This window comes from Ambystoma mexicanum, chromosome 2q (genome assembly GCF_040938575.1).
Source record: "Ambystoma mexicanum isolate Mex_15411 chromosome 2q, UKY_AmexF1_1, whole genome shotgun sequence".
Classification (NCBI taxonomy): domain Eukaryota; kingdom Metazoa; phylum Chordata; class Amphibia; order Caudata; family Ambystomatidae; genus Ambystoma; species Ambystoma mexicanum.
The window spans coordinates 329,606,689-329,628,275 of NC_090924.1; the positions used below are offsets into that span (position 1 = coordinate 329,606,689).

General features: G+C 47.5%; 1 protein-coding gene across 4 annotated transcripts in view; it reads left to right on the forward strand.

Moving 5' to 3' along the window:
• TSC2 (TSC complex subunit 2) overlaps window positions 1-21,587 on the forward strand; it is a 1,437,517-nt gene that overhangs the window by 598,491 nt on the left and 817,439 nt on the right. For all 4 annotated transcript variants that reach the window (XM_069647328.1, XM_069647330.1, XM_069647331.1 and 1 more), the window contains 2 exons: window positions 1,005-1,127; window positions 1,992-2,126. In XM_069647328.1, coding sequence (XP_069503429.1) covers window positions 1,005-1,127; window positions 1,992-2,126 — 258 coding nt within the window. The remainder of the gene's footprint in view (window positions 1-1,004; window positions 1,128-1,991; window positions 2,127-21,587) is intronic.

Sequence of the window (21,587 nt, forward strand, 5' to 3'; positions counted from 1 at the left end):
CTCGGTCTTTTGGTCATCAACTAACACATATAGCAGATTGGGGGTTTAAGGAGGGAAACAGACTAACCTAAAGAAAAAATCGTTTTACAATCCATAGGCCTAAAACACCACTTACCATTAATTTAGACCTCTGAGGGCAGGGGTCTGCAACCTTTGGTTCTCCAGCGATTTTGCACTACACCTCCCATCAGCGCTTGGCAGCATTGTCAATGGTGCGGGATCGTTGGAGTTGAATTCGAAAACATCTGGAGAGCCGAAGTTTGCGGACACCTGTCCTACGGCCTTTTAACTATATTAATACCCAGTTGCCCAGAACCATACATTAGGACCTTAGTGAGGATGTAACTACAGTAAACTTTAGCAAAAGCTTCTACGACTCAATGAACGTTTCTGCAATAGTTCCCTTCCTCATAAATGTTGTGGAAAAATATTCACATTGTTACCAGTTACTGTTTTTTATTTTTTTAATTCATTTATAGGGTATTTATAATGATTAACACCTACGTAGCAAATGGCAGTGGTTGTCATCCAGCCGGGTAAGACTAAAAATATACATGTTTATTATAAGGTGAGACCATTTACTGCAAATGGAAATTCAAACCAACAATGGGCATAGGGAAAAAGAGAACCTCACAAGTCAAGCAAAGCACATCTGTCCTGAAATGACACAACGTAAGAAAAACCAAACGTACATGGGTATGGTCTAGGACACTATTTCTTGAAGTGTTTGGATAAATTGTGGGTCCTGAGCAATGCACTTAAGTAAATTAAAATACCTAGAGCCTCCACAAGGTAAAATGCCTTATATTGGTTCCTTGATGAACACTAAAGAATGTTTTTTGTAATAATCTTATTTTGTGATGTAAAAAGATTGACTTGTGTGTTTCAACTGAGCTCTCATTTAATGCTCTATGGTTGAATTAAACTTTTGCTTGTGCCTCAATTTAGAGAACTGCTTGGTCATTTTCTCCTCTTCACTCTTCTTTCTCTCTGGCCTGGTCTAGGAAATGGATTGTAAAGTGTTACGGCTGGTTCTCACCAAGTTACCAGAGTCTCTCCGTTACAAGGTTCTTATTCTGACACCTCCTTGTGACCTTGACAATCTCTGCATAGCTCTTTGTGCCATGGTAAGTATCCTTATGGAGGAGGGTGTGAGGGGGCTGGAGGGGGGAATTCTACATTAAAAGTGAACATTGCCAGTGTTGTGTGGCTTCTATACCTATGCATCATTGATTATCTCCCCTGGTAACCAAAGTGCCATTGATCTCCATTCCATGCGCAGAAGCCTTTATGCCCTTATGGGACTGTATCACTTCTAATCCTTCACATGGAAATGGACCCCAACTGTACCCACCCATCACTCCTAATCTCTTGCAGGCAGAGGTACCTTACTAGCCTTCTGCTCTGGTCTTGCTAATCTTACCTAAGGGCCATCACACCACACATCCCTGCAAATGGTCACTCTTTGGGGTGGGTGTATTGTGGCCTTCAGCAATAACCTTACTGGTCGCCAGTGAAAAGTTTTGCAATACTTGTCTTGGCTTTCTTAGCTAATGCTAAATGGCTGTTATTACTCCCATATATTACATACCGATAGGAGCACCTGTTTCACTGAGCAGTGTCAAACTTTGGTTTGGTGGGCGTCCCCTCTGCTTTGCCCATGTACGCGTAGCTGTAAAGTTCTTGGGGCAAATTCGCTAAACACATTTTGTATGGTGGATAGCCTGGTACAGGTCATTGATGATACCGGAGTCCCCTCCATAGGTTCCCACTTATGAAAGATCTCAGTCATGTATCATTTGATCTAGTGTGGCATGTATCTATTGCGGTTACTCTGCAGGTATCTGTGTAACACATATGTGGCACTTGTACTCAAGCAGGTTTTGCTCTCTGGTATTAGCTGGTATGTGTCCTGTATGTGGTCAAATTCAGTTGTATATAAATGTTTTTTATTGCATAAATCTTTTCTTACCTGTCCTTTTCCTCCTTAGCTGGGTGACAGGAAGTTCCAGGAGCGAGTCTTCAATCCTCCTGAAGTAGTAAGTCGCACAGACCTGCAGCTGGCAGTGGTCCCTGTGCTGACGGCTTTATCCTCTTATCATACCTACCTGGATACTACAAGACAGGTAACAATGCATAGCAGCTTTCAAAAAAATAAGTAGTTGAGCAAAGGGCAGCTAAAAAACTGTAAGAAGTATGTAACATGAATTTGTGTCCTTATGTTATACCATTTTCCTTAATAAGTTAATGGTTTGTGGCGATCTATCTTCAGTGTTTCCCTACCAATGTACAAACAATGACAATTTTATTTTTGACCATTTTTAAAAAAAGACTTCCATTGTGCTTTTCATTCCCTCTAACTAACGCCTTAATCTGCATCTCTTCTGAGTTTGTCGATGTCCTGGGTCTCTTTCTTGATGCGTCATGTTTATTTGTCTAACTCCTCAACGCTTTTATCCAGGCATTTATTGTGATCCCTAAAGTGTATCTCTTGTGAAAGGACCCTGGACTTTTTTGCTTGTTCCCCTGACCGGTTTACCAACATTTTCACTTATTAGCCCTCATCCGGGACATGACCATGATGTCCCTTTAGAAGACCCTAAGCCTCTTCAGGTTGGAGAGCCCGGAAGGCACTTTGTTGTCCTGAACAAGTAACCTGTGACCTGATCAGGGTCCTTATCATGCCAAGAATTAATGGGGACTCTTCTCCACCTGGGGTCGGAGGGGCATACCAGGATTTTCACAAGAACCCAGACATGCTCCACAGACTGGGTGTGGGAGTTGGCATAGGTCAAGTCTGTCACTTCTGCTTGTGTCTATTTGCATGAAATTAGTACCACCTTTTCTTACCACATGAGTTGGTTTTATGCAATATGCTGGTCAGTCTTTCTATTTGTCCATTAGGACTATGGTTCCCATAAGGCTTAGCATTGGAGAAGAAAACTAACCGCCCCAAAGAGAGCAACCCGCACAACAGACCGGCAGACCAGACACACTCCCTCTCCATTCTTCCCTCTGGTCCAATGCACTCTTCTGGGGACACCCTGGATGCTCTCATCTCCTCTGACCTCCCCGTTTCCAACCCTCTCATAGCCTCTCTCTCCTGGTCTGATCATTCCCCCCTGTCCTCTCACCTTGGTTTCCCTGCCCCCCCGGCTAAGCCTCCGCCCGCACTGCCACCCTCCTCCTCCTCCTCCTCCTCCTTACGACCCATGAAGTGAGTGTCAGCTGCCGCCTTTGCCGCCACCTTCATTCCCCCTCCTACACCTTCCTCTCACTCTAACCCAGCCCTCTCCAACCTTAACACTTGATCTCCAACACCCTGGACATCCTTGCCCCTGCAATGTGGATCTGCATGAAGCCTGCCTTCAAGTGCAACTCCTAGTAGGACTCTGACTTGGCCACTCTGAAACACAAGTGTAGAGTGGCTGAGTGTAAGTGGCAGTCTTCGAGCACATCCTCTGACAAAGTGCCCTGCTGCCTTCTCCAAAGGCAAGATAGATCTGCCATCTGCTCTGAGGGCCTATAACCAAGCCTGCATCACTGTGGCCACTAATAACAAGGCTGAACTTTTCAAAATCTGCAAGTAACTCGTAAACCCTACTGCAGTCTCCACTTCCCCGGCCCTGTGCACTTCTCTGGCCTCTCACTTAATTTCCAAAACTCAGGACATCCTCTCCTCACTCACCTCTACTCTGCACCCTCCAACCCCCTTCCTCTTCTTTCGGGCCTCACTTGGCCCCAGTGCTCCAGATAAGATTTTGAAGTGGAAGTATGTTACCCTCTAGTTTTTTAAATTAGCAGTAAAATGATGTTTTAGGGAGTAAAAGAGTAAGTTCCATTCCCAATGGGAGTATTTAATAAGCAAATAAAACAAGTTTAACTGTAAAAACAAATGTTTTGTTCTAAATATTTATTTGCACGTCGTTATCCATGCACATTAAAATATACCTTTTTTTCCCCCCTTAGTCATATCAGGCAGTAATAGTTTCCTCCTGTGACACTACATTCTCTAATGCTCCAATCATATTAATGGAGCTGTTTGGATGAGAACATGGGGGGCAAGCTCTTGTGTGTCAGTGTCCTATTTTTATTGGGAGTATTTTGACTCCCTATTTTTATGTTTTGGGAGTATTTGCCTAATTGTAGGTAATAAAAGTGGACGATATACCCCTTATTTGTAGGGCTGGTGGCCTCCCTCCTCTTCTATTGCCATATTTTACTCCCATAACACCTCATGAGGTTTCTAGACAAGTCTGCTCTATGAAAGTTTCATCTGAACAGGTGCATACCTGTTCTTCCTGAAATATCAATGACAACCTAGTCTCCCTTCCTCCAGCCTGGTCTTAGTTATGCGTTCACCCTTTTGCCACTGTTTACTTCCCCTTACTCCTCAAGCACTCCCCAGTGCACCCTCTCCTCAAAAACCTTCCGCCAATTCTTCCTGCCCGGCAAACCTCTGCCCTATCTCCACTACCCCCTTTCTGGGTAAACTCTTGAAGAAGCTGGTCATCTCTGAGCTTGTTCACCATAAGGAATCTGTTGGTTGCCTCCATGACCACCAGTCTAGCTTTAGAGCTGACAGAGGAATGGGAACTGATCTTCTGAACACCTGACAAGACTTTCTCTCTAATATTGCACTCTAATCTTGATTTTAGCTCTCCCTCTGTCCTCATCCTTCTTGACTTTTCCTCTGCCTTTGAAACCATCAATCACGCCACCCTGTTAAAGCGGCGACGCAATACCCTTGGCATTGCGGACTGCGCACTAGACTGGTTGACCTCCTTTCTCTCTGACTATCCCTCTGAGGTTCAACTGGGCCCTTTCCTCTCTGCCATCTCACTCTCCACCTGTGGTGTCCCTCAGGGTTTATCATTTCACCGTGGCTATTCAATATCTGGGTGGCTCTCCTAGCCCACTTATTTTCCACCTTCTACCCTAATTTTCAGTTTTATGCTGATGACACGCAGCTCTCTTTTAAGCTACCCCGCTCTGCATCCACTTATTCCTCTCTCATTCCTGACGGCCTGTCTGCTATCCAGACATGGTGCACTAATAACAATCTCTGCCTTAATACCAGTAATACAGAGATCCTTCTCGTTGGGACCCCAGCTCTCTTTTTCGTCCCACACTCTGGCCTCCTTGGGCCCCTTACCCTCACCCTCATGCGAAGCTAAGAACTTTGGTGTCATCTTTGACTTAAATCTCTCCTTCTCGCCTCACATCACAGATCTTGCCAAGAATTCCCACTTTTAGCTGTACCTGCTCGGAGGAACTCTCCCCTTGTTCGCCTTCCCCCAGAAACTCAATGTCTCCAGAGATCTGGTCCTCTCTAGGATGGATTACTGCAACAGCCTCTTCCTCAATCTTTCAACTCCTCCCTTCGCCCCCTTCAACTAGCCCAGAATCAGACTGCAAGACTTATCCTTGGGATCAAGCCCAGGAGACCATATCTTTCCAGCACTTAAGTCTCTCCACTGGCTCCGGGTTGCTACAAGGATCAAGTTCAAGACCCTCTGCATCATCCCCAAGGCTCTTTGGGGCCTGGGAACACGCTACATCCAATTCTCTCTCCCCAAATACCTCCCTACTAGAGCCCTTCACTCGTCTAGCTATAACTCTCTGCGAACAAGATGTTTTTCCAAGCCTAGAGTGGTGGGTAGATCTCTCTCCTCTATAGGTGCCTCCCTCCCTAATGGCCCCATGCCCCTCTCAGACTTGAGCCGCATCTTAAGTTTCGGAAGCTCCTCATGACCTTCATTTTCTCTTCCTTCCCCCCTCCCCTGCTAAAGTCCCCCTCTGCCTGAGACTGGCGGCCTGGTTCCTTCAGAAACATGCAGGGCACCAGCCCCCAACCCCCTGCCCAGTCTACCTCTGCACTTGTCCTCCCCTGACCCTGCCCCCCCCCCGCCTCCAACCTGCATATGCCTTCTCAGGCCCCCCCAGCCTACACTTGCCGGGCTGGCTTGCAACGCATGTAGCCATCCCAGCCCCTTAGCGTGCACCTATTTGTGGACCCCCTTCACCCTCTGTCTCCCCTGGCCCTGTCCATCTGGTCTCCCCTGGCACTTCCCTCCTTTTGTTCCTTCCACCCAGCTCCTGCACTTTCCCACTTCCCCTGCCCTTTACATGTGTCATTACTGCACTTGCTCAATCTGAAAGTTGCATGGCTTATTAGGATTGGTACTTATTGTTCCCCCCTACCCGCACCTTGCTGCGCCTCGAAACACTTGTGTATAGGCGCATTACAAATTACCAATAAATACTTGAGCGAGCATGAATAATGGTCTGTACAGCAGCAATCCGTGCGCTCTATGCTAGTTTCCTTACCTGCTTCTGGGCCATGGAGTGGACCCCATGTCAAGTTGGTATACCAAGCGCTCCAGCAAACCCTAACACAAATTGATACATTGACAGATTGTAGTGGGCTGCCATTTCCTAGAGCCAGCAGAACAGTGAATGAGAAGGAGCTGGTGCTTATCCCTCCCCCCCCTCCTTTGTATTTGCTCACCTGTAACACCTCCCTTGTAGAAAGGAAAGACAGCGGTTGGTCTGGGGAACTAGATGAGGAAGAGGACAAGTGGAGGGGGAAGTGGAAGGATAAAAAGGGGCACAGTAAACAGTGGGTGGATAGGTCGGGTGAGGTCAAGGAGGACCACCAATGGGCCAAGTGGAGGAATGACACTGCAGAGGAGCGTGTAAAAGGATTGCTGAAAGAGTGTGCAAGGTGAAACACTGGTTGTTGAGTGAAAAGGGTACTTAAATGTGGGTGTGCTTGCAAGGATTAAGAGAATAGTAGAGTAGGAGGCGAATACGAAGGTGACTGGGAGGGTGAACGGAGGATGACTGGAAGAAGTTGTGGATGGAGTGGATAGTAGCAGTGGTGCAGAGTAGAGAGGAGCACCACTGCAACCACTATTATAATGTTGATGATTGGTATAGGAAACATTCGAGTTTCTGTCACTAACCTGAATTGATGGCGATCCTCCGGAGCAGAAATGGACGACTGTAAGGATCTCCCTGAGACCCCTGCTCCCCCTACTCCGAAGATTGTAGAAAACCGAAGAGAGAGAGACAGGAACCCCAGGGAAACCCTCGGGGGGGGGAGAAAACCCTGGGAGTTCTCGAGAGTGCTTCTGGAGGATTGGCTCGTCTCTGGATGGCTGGTGTTGCAGGATTCACGGTGCCTATATAACAAGGAATGGACAGGTAAGGAAGAGATAGACTGACTCGGAGAAAGAATTCAGTTGAAGAGGAATTACACTTGCAGTTCTTCTAGTCACTACGGGAATCTGTGTTTAGGGAATGCCGGTCTTGTTAGCCGACAATGTCACCCAATGGTTTCGAGAAAGATTCCTAAATAAGTACAAGGATATCACAAGGATGAGAGAGAGAAGGCTAAAGAGAAATAGGGAAGATTGGTACATGAAACAGGACTTACTCGGTCAAAAAGGATGGGTGGCTCAAAGAGGGACTTGGGTCGGAGAAGGGGCAACCGCAAAGGCAGAGACCTGAAGACCGCTGAGCCCGGTAGAAAAACCGCGCTCGAGGGGAAATTTCCAAAGGATTGCTAAATAGGAAGGAGGACAGCAAGAAGGATTAAAGTGGAGTTCTAGGTAATCGAACAAAGTCTGAGGCAAAGATTGAAGTAGCGAACTTACGAAGCGTCTTGGAAAACAGAAGCGACGCACAAGAGAGAGGAGTTTCGGTCCTTAAATTCAGTCATGTGATCCTCTGATCGCGTACCAAGAGGACGTGCAAAGGCTCGACCGTCACTTCTCCCGTGTCCGGAGCACGTCGCCATCTTGAAATATCCATGAAAGGCTGAACTGCATAAAGACCATTGTCGTCTCAATTGCCATCGCTGAAAAGGTGTAACAACCACTGCTCAACTCCACTCTGTGGTGGTGGTCTGGAGAAGGTAGAGTAGCAGCAGTTATGTGGCGTAGAGAAGGGAGAGGAGGAGGAGGAGGAGGAGCAGCAGTTGTAGTGGTGTGGCAGAGCAGCAGCAGTAGTAGTGATGGTGGTGGGGAGAAGGGATGAGGAGAAGCAGTTGTGCTTGTGGTGTGGAGAAAGGAGAGGAGCAGCAGTTGTGCGGGTGGTGTGGAGAAGGGACAGGAGCAGCAGGTGCAGTGTTGTGAAGAGAAACGAGCTGCAGTTGGGGTGTAGAGAAGGGAGAAGAGCAGAAGGTGTAGAAGCAGTGTTGTGAAGAAGGGAGGGGAGCAGCAGTTGTGGTGGTGTGGAGATGGGAGGGGAGCAGTAGTAATTGTGGTTGTGTAGAGAAGGGAGAGGAAGAGGAGCAGTATAGTTGCAGTGGGTGGAATAGGGAGAGGAGCAGCAGTTGTGGTGGGGAGAAGGGAGACAAGCAGCAGTTGTGGTGGTGTGGAGAAAGGCGACGAGCAGCAGTTGTGGTGGTGTGGAGAAGGGAGACAAGCAGCAGTTGTGGTGGTGTGGTGAAGGGAGAGGATCAGTGGTGGTGTGGCTAAGGGAGAGGAGCAGAAGAAGTTGTAGTGGTGTGGCGAGGAGCAGCAGTTGTGGTAGTGGTGTGGAGAAGGGGGAGGGATGGTGGTAGGGTGTGGAGAAGGGAGAGGAGCAGCAGTGGTGGTGAGAAGGGAGAGGAGCAGCAAGTGGTGCAGTGTTGTGAAGGGAAAGGAGCAGCAGTTGTGCTGGTGGGAAAGGGAGAGGAGCAGCTGTTGTGGTAGTGGCGTGGCTAACGGAGAGGAGGAGCAACAGTTGTGGTGGTATGGAGAGGAGCATTAGTGGTGGTGTGGACAAGGGAGAGGAGCCGCAGTAGTGTTAGTGGTGTGGAGAAGGGAACGTAATAGCAGTTGTGTTGGTGTGGGGAAGGGTGGGGCAGCAATGGTGGTCTGGATAAGGGAGAGGATGAGTAGTAATGGTGGTGGTGTGAAGAATGGAAAGGAGCAGTAGTATTAGTTGTGCTGGTGTGGAGAAGGGAGACGAGCAGCAGCAGTAGTGGTGGTGGGAAAAGGAGGAGCAGCTGTTGTGGTAGTGGCGTGGCTAACGGAGAGGAGGAGCAACAGTTGTGGTGGTATGGAGGGGAGCATTAGTGGTGTTGTGGACAAGGGAGAGGAGCAGTAGTAGATGTGGTGTGGAGAATTGAAAGGAGCAGCAGTGGTGGTAGTAGTGGTGGTGTAGAGAAGGGATAGGAACAATTTTACTGTTAATGGTGGTGTGGAGAGGGGCAGATTCGTAGTGGTGTTTGCAGAGAAGGGAGAGCAGCAGTTGTGGTGGTGGTGTGGGGAAAGGAGAGGAGCATCAGGTGTGGTGGTGTTGTGGAGAAGGGAGAGGGGCAGCAGGTGTGGTGTTGTGGAGAAGGGAGAGGAGCAGCAGTTGTATGGTGTGGGGGAAAGAGAGGAGCGAGGAGCAGCAATTGTAGTGTTAATGGTATGGCGAAGGGAGAGGAGAAGCAATTGTGGTGGTGTGGAGAATGGAGAGGAGCCGTAGTAGTGTTAGTGGTGTGGAGAAGGAAACATAGTAGCAGTTGTGTTGGTGTGGAGAAGGGAGGGGCAGCAATGGTGGTCTGGATAAGGGAGAGGATGAGTAGTAATGGTGGTGGTGGTGTGAAGAATGGAAAGGAGCAGTAGCATTAGTTGTGGTGGTGTGGAGAAGGGAGAGGAGGAGTAGCAGTTGTGCTGATGTGGAGAAGGGAGAGGAGCAGCAGTAGTGGTGGTGTGGAGAAGGGAGAGAAGCAGCCGTTGTGGTGTGGAAAAGGGAGAGGAGCAGCAGCAATTGTGGTTGTGTGGAGTAGCGAGAGGAACAGTGTTTGTGGTGGTTTGGAGAAGAGAGGGAAGCAGAAATTGTGGTGGTGTGGAGAATAGAGGAGGAGCATTTGTGGTGGTGTGAAGGGAGAGGAGCAGCATGGGGGTGGTTTGGAGAGGGGAGAGGAGCAGCAATTGTAGCGTTAATGTGTGGAGATGGGAGAGGACAGGTAGTAGTTGTGGTGGTGTGGAGAAGGGAGAGGAGCAGTTGTGGTGGTGTGGAGAAGGGAGAGGAGCAGCAGCAGTAGTTGTGGTGGTGTGGAGAAGGGAGAGGAGCAGCGTAGTTGCAGTGTGGAGAAGGGAGAGGAGCAGTAGATGTGGTGGTGTGAAGAAGGGCAGTAGGTTGTAGTCGTAGTGGTGATAGTGTTGTGGAGAAGTTAGAGGAGCAGTAGTTGTAGTTGTCACGATCCATGCGCGTGACGCCCTCAAGTATAACCGCCCCTGGCAGCAGTGGGGCTAAAGCCCTTAACACTGGCCCCAAGAGCCTTAAAACTCCATCAGAAACATACATGGAGTCAGTCCTGGCGCCTTTGGCGCCAGGCTCATGATCAGGAATAAAGCAATACCAGTTTTGGATCTTAATCCAACATGGAGGCCTATTACACAGCTCAGTTCTTTAGAACCAAGCCATGCGGTCTGGTGTTTTGGGTGTGGCTGGGCCTGGAACTACTTTACCTGGGCTATTTAAACCACACCCAAACAGCAGAACATGCTTCGCATTATTCTGCACTCCTGCAGCGTAACGCTCACTGTGTCCAGCTCCTGCTCATCTGCTTCTCCGGCAGCCCGATCCTGAAGCCTTAGATCCGGATTCCATTAATAACCTGGAAGAACACGAACAGCATTAGCGAGCAAGAACACTTACCTGTGAAGAGACCGGCCTTGAATCCATCCTGCGCTTCGCTTATCTCACCCATCTCTGGAGTTTGCCGCAAACTGCAAAGGTAAAGAAACAAGGACACCATTAATAGCAATTTTTACCTGGGCAAGCAGCGAGTCCTGGCAGCACTGTGCGCTTCTCTTACCTCGCCCATCTCCGGGTTTCACTGCAACCTGCAAGGGAGAAGGAACAAGGTCAGCATTAACAAAGCACTTAGCTGGGCAAGCAGCGCTTCGATTGCTCATCACTCCGGAACATCACCGCAACCTGTACAAAGAAGTGAAGAGAACACAGGTCATCAATTAAGACCAATAAACAGCGCAGCGCTCCACTCATCAATAACTCACCGTGGTCTTCGCCATCGATGCAGCAACTCCGAGATCGCAACCATCCCTGTCAAAACAAAAAGAGACATTGTTAGGGAAAAACGTAGTGGAGCAAGACGCCGAGAAAATAGAGAAAACAGAGGGAAAGAAAGAGACAGAATAAAGACAGAAAAGACTTTACAACTCACCTGGAAGACAGCAAGCAGAGTCAGTCACAGCCGGTCTGGACCCGACATAAGGGCACACGGACCAGTGAAGCAACTAGGTCCACTGAACACCTGCACCAACCACACGCCCCTGCACAGAGACGCAGAACTGAGAGTTCAACGCACAAAAACCTAAGGCGCTACCCAACGTCTGGCACATAACCAAGCAGAGAGGGGTCCGGGATAGCGCTTAGACTTCCATCCAGTATCATGTGGCGCCCCTGTGGATACCAGGTGAGCATAACAGTAGTGTGGTGCTGTGGAGAAGGCAGAGGAGCAGCGGTACTAGTAGAGGTGTGGGGAGAGTAGTAGCAGGGCAGAAAGGGCAGAGTATCAGTAGAGCGAACATCTGAGGAAGAGATTGCAAGAGCTAGAGAGGGAGAGACAAGGGCAAGTGGGAGGAAAAAGGGAGGAGAGTGGAAGGAAAAATGGTGGAAGGAAGAATGGAGCAGCAAGGTGAGGAGTACCAGGGTGTGAAAGGAAAGACCAATGGTGCCCCAGGGTTTCTGGAAGCACCTATTCTCGTACTGAATCACAGGGCATAGTTTAACCCTTAAGTGCCAAGGGTGAGGTATCTCATCCTTGGGATTACCTCCCTGTTGCCAAGGACGAGATATCTCGTCCTTGGCACTTAAGGGGTTAATGAAGTCGAAAACGTTAGAAGGCATTGAATGGCAAAATATCAAAATCACCAAAAAAGTCCTTGACGCTGGGGGAAAACCCATGACAGTTAAAAGGTTAAGGATCACTTAAATTGTTTGCAAAGGGAGACCGATCAAAAGGGTGTTTGCCCTTAGGCCATCACAGACAGGCAGGCAGATTATTAGACAGTAGGGTTTACTTATCTATAAAGACTGTCCTGGGTTTGGGGGACACTGGGCTAGGGAGGGGAACTACTGCGTAAAACGAGAGAGGGGGCGCCCTTAGAGAGCCCCTTGTTAGTTTCTTTGAAGAAAAAAAAACCTTGAACTGTCTTTCAGATTGTAGGTTTTCTTGGAGCCATTTGTGACACATGGCACTGCCATCTGAAAGGGCTGAACAGGCCAGTGGAAGTCTAAAGTGTATGTTTTTAACGTTAGTGGCTGTATGGGAAGATTTTCTTTTTGTTGCCTTCTCTCCATAGACCCCTATGGAACCACATTGTTTGCTATTGTTTTTAAAACTGGCCTGACTTTTGGAGGCAAGTGAATTGTTTGTATGTTGCTTGCCTTGCTAAGCTCATCTGTTTTGAGGGCACCGGCAAGTCCCTATGGTTATCAGTGCAGGGAGTCTCCCATTGTAAAATTGCCTATTTATTGTACATTGCACACATCACCTTACAGTGAAGTGTGGTAGAGATACATTTTGTTCTATAACTGTTTTTAATACATTTGTGGTAACTTGCATGATGTGTCCAAGAAGAGCTGGTGGCAGCAGATCTTTTTCTACCATGTTTCGTTTTATAAATGCGTGCAGCTTTGAATTTTACCGCATAATGCCATTTAGAGTAGCATATGCTCTACAATGCCTGCGCCTGTCAGATTTTTGTTAGGCAGATTTATCATGTATATGCTTCACCCCCCCCTCTATCCTCCCGCCCCCCGCACATTTTGATGAACATTTTTCTTTAATCCTGAATGAGAGGAGCCTTTTTCCACTCATTCGTTCTTATGGGCTGTGTCTTTTGGAACTCTATTCTTTGTATTGTACCTATCCTAGACTGTCTTCCTCCATAACTCTTAAAGGCATCTGTATTTTACTATTGGAGCACACAGCTCCTTTTGGGCAGTGTTGACGGGGACCCTTGGGGTCCTCCTTTGAGATTATTTACTTTATCCTAGTGTAACTACAGTTCTTTAGGCTAGAGAGATACTTAGTATCTCTACTTACTCTTTATAGTCTGAAAGATTGGCACACACCACCTTATGTGGAGTGCCAAAGGGATGCCAATTATCCCCCTTCTCACTGCTCGTGTGACTTTTTAGTCACAAAGATAATCTTCTAGTTATGGCTGGTGGCAGTGGACATGTTCTACCAACTGTTGTGTAATTTTTCTACCGCGGGCTATGCCCATAGCCTTGGTAGTGCACAATAGGGGCACCCAAGTACTAACTTGGGGCCTCCCATCTTTTTTCACCATTACTAGCATGGTTGTACTTTGTCAGCCCTTCTACCATTCTGGGAGGAGGAGGCCTGTGTGTGGTTTGCCTTTGGCGGAAACCCTTGGGGTGTCCCTGCCTAGGCTCCAGAGTGTCTGGGCAGGCAGGAAGTGGGGGTGTTTTCCACCCCCTGTCCTTTATCTGCCAGAGTGCCTGAAAGGGACCAGATCCCCCTGGAGGGGTGAGAAGGTGGGGGAGGGTCTGGCTGTCCTGATTGGACACCCAAACACCCCTTTCTGTAAACTGCTCAGGAAGATTGCAGAGGAGTGAGTTCTGGAACTGTATGAAAGTTGAGGCTCCTGGAGTGAAAAGCAAGTCTCCACTGGAAGCTGAAGTAACCGAAGAAGACGACCAGAGATGCCTGCAGACCCTTTGCAATACTGTGAAGCGATCACCTGTGTTTTCTGTGCAACAGAGGAACTCCGAAGAGGACAACTCCTTCCCTTTGACTGGTGGGAACAACCAACCCCAAGACAAACTTGGATTTGAGCCATGTCCCGAGGTCCTGTGAGTTTCCAGAACTGCGGAACTCCAATACCAGAGGACCTGCTGCCCATTTCGAGTGCATCGTCATGGAAAGGCTGAATATGTCCAAGTCTTTGCTGATCCCTCAAGGACACTCCAGAGACCCAATCCAACTCGTCCAGACACCCTCGGAGTGTGGGACTGCAGGAAGTGAAGAAGATTGCCCTGGTGAATCACATCCTTTATTGGTGCTACAGGAAAGGCGCCAAAACCGCAGAGTGACCAAAGGTTGATGAAAGCCTTGCCAGAGGTCCTCCCTCGAAACTGCTCCTGAGAGATTCCATCCATTGTCCTTCCTTTCCTTATCAGACCAAGGAATCCGCAGGTGTGGTCCAGAGCTCCAACATTGCAGAGCATCCACCAAAACCGCTTTCTTCAAACCTAAGGTACTGTGGGGGAAAAAAGGAATTGCTTACCCTATTCCAGAAAGTCTCTCCAGAGCGTTGGAGTGTACATAGATGTGTCCAGGGCAAACCCCTCTTATTTCCAACTCAAGCCGCTGCTTGTGTCCGTTTAGCAAGTCCTTTAACAGGGTCTCTGACGTTGGTTAAGTCTTCTTGTATCCTCTTTACTGGAGAAAGTATCCACAAGAACCTTTTTACTTCTGCTGCTTTTCAAGACTTTAAGCCTCTCCGAACTGCCTTTTTAGATAGGGTTGCATTTTGCACTTTAAAAGACTTGCTGTGCAGGGAATCTGCCTCTAGAACCCAAAGCTCTGATAGGATAACACTAACCAACTGTTTTCCTGCCCAAAAATCACTATCTTATATGTGCATGCTGACTAAAGGCAACTACTGTATTACTTTGTGGGTGCACGTTCTTACCGACAAACTCTTCTAACAAATGTGCGCCTTCCGCAACTACAAACTAAGTAGTGGCCTTTTGAAAGTATTGTATAGTGTACCTATGTGTGTTGGTTTATTGTGCTAAGTATTTAACAGTGAAATGGTCAAGATGGTAGGAGCTTGTTGGACGAGTGACCCCTGCGCTGATCTGTTCTCTCGAAGTTGACCAATGTTCTTCCTGCAGCCTGTTGTTGAGGTTCCAGTGGGACAGAGCTCCTGAAGTCCGAGTGGTTGTGAAAATTAGAGAATTGGGTTTAAAACCTCAGTTACAATGGCGCTGGATATGGCATTTGTCAACGTGGTATAGTAGCACCCTATATTGACTCTCCAAAGACTGATTGAACACAGTTGGAAGTTTGTGGTTGATTTATTTTGGTGTACAATTGCATATTAACCATATGCCAATTACATGTCAGGAATTGCCAATACATTAGCAAACGCCATATCCAGCGCCATTGTAACTGAGGTTTCAAACCCAATTCTCTAATTATTTAACAGTGACTCTTGTGTAAATAGAATAAATCTATATTTTAATATAAATGTATGTGTAAGAGTTTCTTTGTGCATTACTAACTAGGTTCAGTTTACTTGCCTACAGATCAGATCTTGCTCTTAAGATATGCCTGACTGCTCTGCCACTCTACCAAATTGTCTGAGTAGTACAGACTGATACTAAGAGTTGGGGATCTACAAACCACTGGGATAGCTTACTAAAGTCTTACCTCCAAGTGGGACTTTTGGAAAAATCCCCTAACAGGTTTTGCCTGTCCATTTCCCATCTTCAATTGGGCCTTCTTCCTGCCCTCTCACTAGCAGTATGTGGTAAGCCCTTGCCAGGATAAATTCTCCGCTTTCCCAGGCAAATTTGTGGTATATGTTTGGAGGTTGGTGCTAAAACGGTCTGGCTCCAGTCCACACCCTGGCCAAAGTGTATCTGTTGCTGTGCAGATGTGTTGACCAGAGGCTTTCCATGATTGAAAAATCCCTTCCAGTTTGAATGGTGCAAATCCTTACCATTAGTGGCCGTGGGGACTACTCCAGCTTGTATCCTGGTTAAAATTAGGACTTTTATAGCCATTAAACAGATTGTTGTTGCAGCAGACATGCCCTATGAAGAGGAGCATCTCGCAGAAGACCTGGAACTTGTTGTAGCCATCCATCATTGTCTTCTTCAACCGTCCCAGCAAAGCACTGCTCCTTCACTGATCTTTAGAAGGCCTTAATCAGTGCTTCAACCCCATGACCGATGGGAACACCAGTTTTCACCTTTGCTTGAGGATGCTGCCCTTGGAAGCCTTCGGAGGTGCCCCCGCACGAACCTGCGGGCTGACCACCTTCCTCATGGGCTGCCTCCCAACATTGGTCTCAAGTTCGTACTTTGGTCACAACAGACCCTCAACTGTTGAAACAAGAGGCCTCCACCGAAAGTTCTCCAGCACAAAGAGGGACTTAACTGGACCATCTTCTTTGTTTCCGCCACCAGGGTGGACTTCTGCCAGTTGTTTGCAGTGACCATTACTGACCCCACCCCCCTCTAACCCGTTCCCAACTGCATCATGTCCTAGGGTTCCTATGAGCTTGTTGACAATGTGGTGGTCTTTTGTTAATCATGCCATTCTCAACCAGCTGTTCACCCAGTGCCAGAAACAGTCTCGCCAGAGGGCGGAACCACCGACTAGATGGACCTAAATCCTGATGCCAAAAGTGTCCTCTGCGCTAGCGACCCCCAACGGAGCTAAGACATTGAGCAAGGTGACCCAGCGGATTCAGGAGCCTTAGAAATGGTTTTTGACCAAATCAGAATACAGGGGGTGAGTTCATGTTAGGTAGATTTTCCTTTTTAAGTGAAATTCTCCCCACTTTGTGAGTCTCCCAGCATTTTTGCTTGACTGTTGGATTTTTGGATTAATTCTCTTGAGTAAATGGGAACCTTTTTCTGCACTCGCTCATTCTTTTACTCTGACTATGGGAACCCTTTTTACTTTGTTTTGATACTTTGTAATGGAGTTATGCTTTTCTCAATCTTTTCTGGCATCTACATTTTATTATTGCAGCACACAACACTTTCTGTGAAATGTTGCTGGTGAGATCCTTAAGGTTCCCTTTTTATTTTGCTTGTGTTAACCCATGTCGCCAGGGGAGGGGGGACACTTTTTGTCCCACCTCTATTTTATTTTGTGAGATCAGCACACCCCACCTTAAGTGGAGTGCTGAGGGGGAAACCTTGTCTCCATTTTCTCGCTTTTCCAGTAACTTTTAGTTACTGTTCCAAGTTCATCTAAAAGGCTGGTGGCATTTATGGACTTTTATCACAGGCTGCCTTTGCAGCTATGTCAAGGGACACAAGGGTCACCATTTGCCTAAACTGGTGGCTGTACTTTTTTAAAGCTCTGTTCTTGATGACTTGGTCTCTCTTCAGCCTTCATCTACTTGCCCCTGGTTGTGGGTGTTATTAATGGGACTTTTGTCTTTGGTGGGCTTCCCTTGGAAAGCCTGCCATTGCCCTCTGAGTGCCTAAAGGGACAGGAAGTGAGGGAGGTGACTGAAACTCCACTGGTTTTTGTCCTGCAGTGTGCCTGCCTACAACAAGTGTGTCTGGGAAGCTGGTTGTCCCCATTGGACAGCATCACCCCTCTCCCCAAAGTTTAAATGACTGCGTGTCTGGTGGCCTCAGAACGTTTTCCTGCATAAAAGACAAGGGTCCTGGAGTAGAAACTCTGAGTCGACCACTGGAACTGAAGATCCGAAGATCTGCATCCACTTCAAGCGATGGCCTGAGCCGGTTGAGTAACCGCTGCAGTTCTGACCTCAACTTCTGTGCGACAGGGAAGCCCTGAAGAGGTTGACTTGGGCTGGTGGGCCTAACCAGCCCTACGACTAACTGCATTTTGTGCCTTTCCTGGACGAGCTCCAACCTCCACGGCCTGCAATTCCTCAATGCCTGGGGTCCTGTCCCATTTTGCGGTGCAACGTTGTCTGGAGTACGGATTTGTCTGAAACTTGGTGGGCATCCTTCTGGACCTCAAGTGACTGGATCCCACCTGTGAAAGTCCCATCAGCTGAGATGAGGACCGAGAAATGGCGCAAACGCTACCGAACAACCGTCCTTCATTTGAGCCTTGAAAAAGGCACCAACAAGCCAGTGCTGTGAAGATCTTCTTCTGGGCATTAAACTGCTACAGTGCAACTACCAGATAATTTTCCAGTTCTTTTCTTCAGTCGCCAAGGCTAATAATCCTGAACCGGGGTCTGCTGTGGCCTCCCCTTTGGGAACCATTCTGCTTCACTAGCTTCTTCACTTACACTTACACAGGGCCTGCTTTGTTGTTCCTGTATTTGGGAGGGTTGCAGTTGAGCTGTTAATTGCCTCCCCTCCCAGACTGTTACTAACATACATTGGGGTAGACCACCCTTTGTGCTCTTTACCCAAAAAAAATGAATACTCGCCTGCAAGTGTGAAGACCTCTTTATAGACTCTGCCTTGTCCACTGTTTACCTGCCTTTTCTCCCGCAGCCCTTGGTCAGTGGACCCCTAGTGCCCCCCCTTGACTTAATGAGACTCACCTAGGATAGGATTGGACTTTCTAAGATTGGCTAGGCACGGGTTACCTAAAGTTACAGAAGTGTCTAAAATGTGCATACTTGTTTCAGAGGTTTTCTGCTACTTGTAATGATAACTTATAAATGTTGTAAAATATTTTTTTATCCTTTGGCTATTGCAAGTATTCTGTGTTTATACACCTGTGTGATAGTAGTTGCCTTTAAGTTATAAGCCTTAGTGTATATAAAATAAATACATTTTCCTGTATAACTGCTAGTGTGTGTTTCCTTGAACTAAGTTTATGCTCAGAGTTGTGTGTGCCTCACTACAGCCCTCATCCCTCCTAGACTAAGCCTGGCTGCTCAGCCATTGCTACCAAACCTTTGGGTAGTTCAGGCTAAACCCAAAGCGTGTAATCTGTTCACAAAGGGTGGCCTTTCTGAAGTCTTGTCCCAGACTGGACTTTACAACAACAAAAAAACGAACAACATACCTGTATCAACCCCCTGTCTCCATAGGGTTTTAATGGGCTCAATCTCCTAATCCTACCTCTCCCGTAACTGTTAGTGATCGGTGGAGTTCTGACCAAGGACCCCACACCAGGACTTCTCCTAAAGAGGTGAGGTTGGGAATGTTGGATATGCCAACCTAGCACCGAAATGCCTGAACTGCAAATTCTCTTAAAACCTATCCGACAGAACCACCAGGTCCGCACAAATGAACCAACTCATCATACCAAGATACAAACTTGAGAAATCTGGGGGCAAAAGCTTTCCGGTCCTAGCTGCCAAGCTTTGGAATGCTTTGCCTGCTGACCTCAGAACAGAGACAGTTTGGTTGACTTTTGGAAAAAAACGAAAAACCTGGCTAGTCGCCCAAGAATAATATAGGTCCTTAGAGGCAGACATTAGCTCTTATCCTCCTGAGTAGCACTCAGACTATTTTGTTCTTTACTGATAACTGATCTCGCCAACCTCCAACATTTACTTTGCCACTGTGTATGCATGTTTAATATGATTGTAACGCTAAATGATGTACCACACCAAATGTAATGTAATTTACCTGTACTTTGACTGTAAACTGTTAATCTATGTACATACTCAAGTGTAACATGTAAACTTGCGCCCAGATACCTTTGGGTGGGGAGCGCTATATAAATAAAACAAACAAAACAAACTTTTACACCCTTTTTAAAGGCTTCTAGCTCATTGAAAATGGTTTACATTTGGGACTTGTAATTTTTAGGGTACTATGCCCCATTTCTTTTTGCAAGGGAAGGACTTTTTAAGTTGAGGGCCTTATTTTTTATTTTATTTTATAAAAGAGTTTTTCTACTCTTTGAAATACTTACCTGTTCTTTAATTGGTTTAGTGCTTAACGTTTGTTTCTTCACTTACTTTACTATATTGTAATGTTGCGTCTAGCTATGTGCCAAGTATAGTGTTGGTATTGGTGTTGTGATGCCAAGCCTTACATTGGATGTACATATGTTGATAATGTATGTTTAGTTTACTGATCAGCGATTTTAATTGAAAAGTGTAGTCCAAGGCTTCATAAATGGCTGTATTTTTTATACGTTCTGGCTAACCCTGGTATTGGTTAGCATGCTTTCTGTTTGCTTAATGGAACCCTTCACCACCATCACACTCTAAATCTACTTGTTGCCCAGTCGCACTACTTTGACAGTTTGACTAGTGCCTTCTGTCCAGAATAGGGTGGCCTCCTAGAATCTGTCCACATGCCGTGTTCTGAAAACCCATCGTAACATTGCCTGTGCCAGAAATTCTATCCTAGTCCACCTGCATAGCCTGACTGCAAACCACAGGGGTTAAATTGGACTAGGACAGCACATAGGGCAAAATGACGATGAAGAAAGTGTATGTCCAGACTGTTGACTCTTATTTTTTTTAAGGGTGCAATTTTAATTAGTTAATTCACTGTGCAGCCACAACATTTCACCATTTTATGTGAACATATATATATTTCTGATGTCTGTTAATCTGCTTAGAATCACATGCTGTGCATAGTCCGACATCCAGTGGTCACTGCAGAGTATTGCATTTTGTTTTTCGTAGTCGAAAAGGGGACGTCGACGAGGCGTGTCTGAAACACTATCCCTATAGTGACGTGCAGTGTACCCACAATCCCTCACGCGTCGAGCTCCCTCTGATTGTTTTTTTCCACCCAGATATTGGTCTCCTTTACGCGGAGCTCCTCGAGAGAAATTGAAAATATATTTACTCGACCCTTTGGTCGTTATTTAAGACTATACATTAGAACCCTCCTTCGACGTCATAGCTGAGAAGCTGTTTCACCGCCGAATAAGAACTTCGACGGCGGTGACTTCGACGGAGGAGATCCTTCGGCGTTGCCGAACAGGTGGCCTGGTCTCGCCGGCCTAAGACAGTAGGGAGAGTGGGGTCGTGGGACATTTCTTGTTCTTTCTGAGAATGCCTTTCTCTTTACCCTCCCTTTCCTTCTGGGTCGTTATCACGTTTAACTGTATCCTCAGCTATGGAGAGGACTCCCTTTAGAGTTTGCCCGCGCTGCAAGGGCAAATTCACTTGGAAAGACAAACACAAACTGTGTAACCGTTGCTTGCCCCTCGACCACAAAGAGGACGGCTGTGCGGCCTGTACGCTAAAGGACCGCAGGGTCAAGAGGTGGGCAGCCTACGCTATGTCTAGGTCTGATTCCTCACCAGCCGCCGAGTGTGACGAGGATAGTGATAACCCGACCTGTGCGTTGGAGGTCGTACACCTCTCCAGGGAGCGTTCCTGCTCCTTGTCTGTCCCTGGCCCCGACAAGCTCGGCTCACGCCCTGCTTATGGGGATGAACACCCTGGCGACATGGATGAACGCAGAAAACACAAACACAAAACCCACGGCACATCTTCGTCGAAGACAGCCCTAGCGCCAACAGAGACGCCGGGCCTACCGGCGACCTCCACCGGCCGGAAGGGTTGCAAGCCCTTGCCGCCACCGCAGCCTTGACTAGCGACTGGGCTACCGGCAGACAAGGGCGCTACCACCAAAACATCAGGTGACGCGCCTCGTAAGAGCGCTATCGTCGCCGAAAAAGACTCGGCACCGCCCAGCTTGACGCCATATGAACCCTCGACGGAGAAACGAATCGTCGACAGCTTGGCACGTATAGTTTCCAAGGACGGCCAGAAACGGACGGCGAGTGACACGGCAAAAACCGCTCACAAGGCCAGGGAAGAGCCGAGGATGCCGGAAGGAAGGCAGGGTTCGCTCCCGCTGTCGAAAGAAGGCCCTAGCCTGCGAGAAGGTTTCTCAGAAGGCGAAGGGACCTTATCCTCGACGTTATGGGATAGACCTAGATG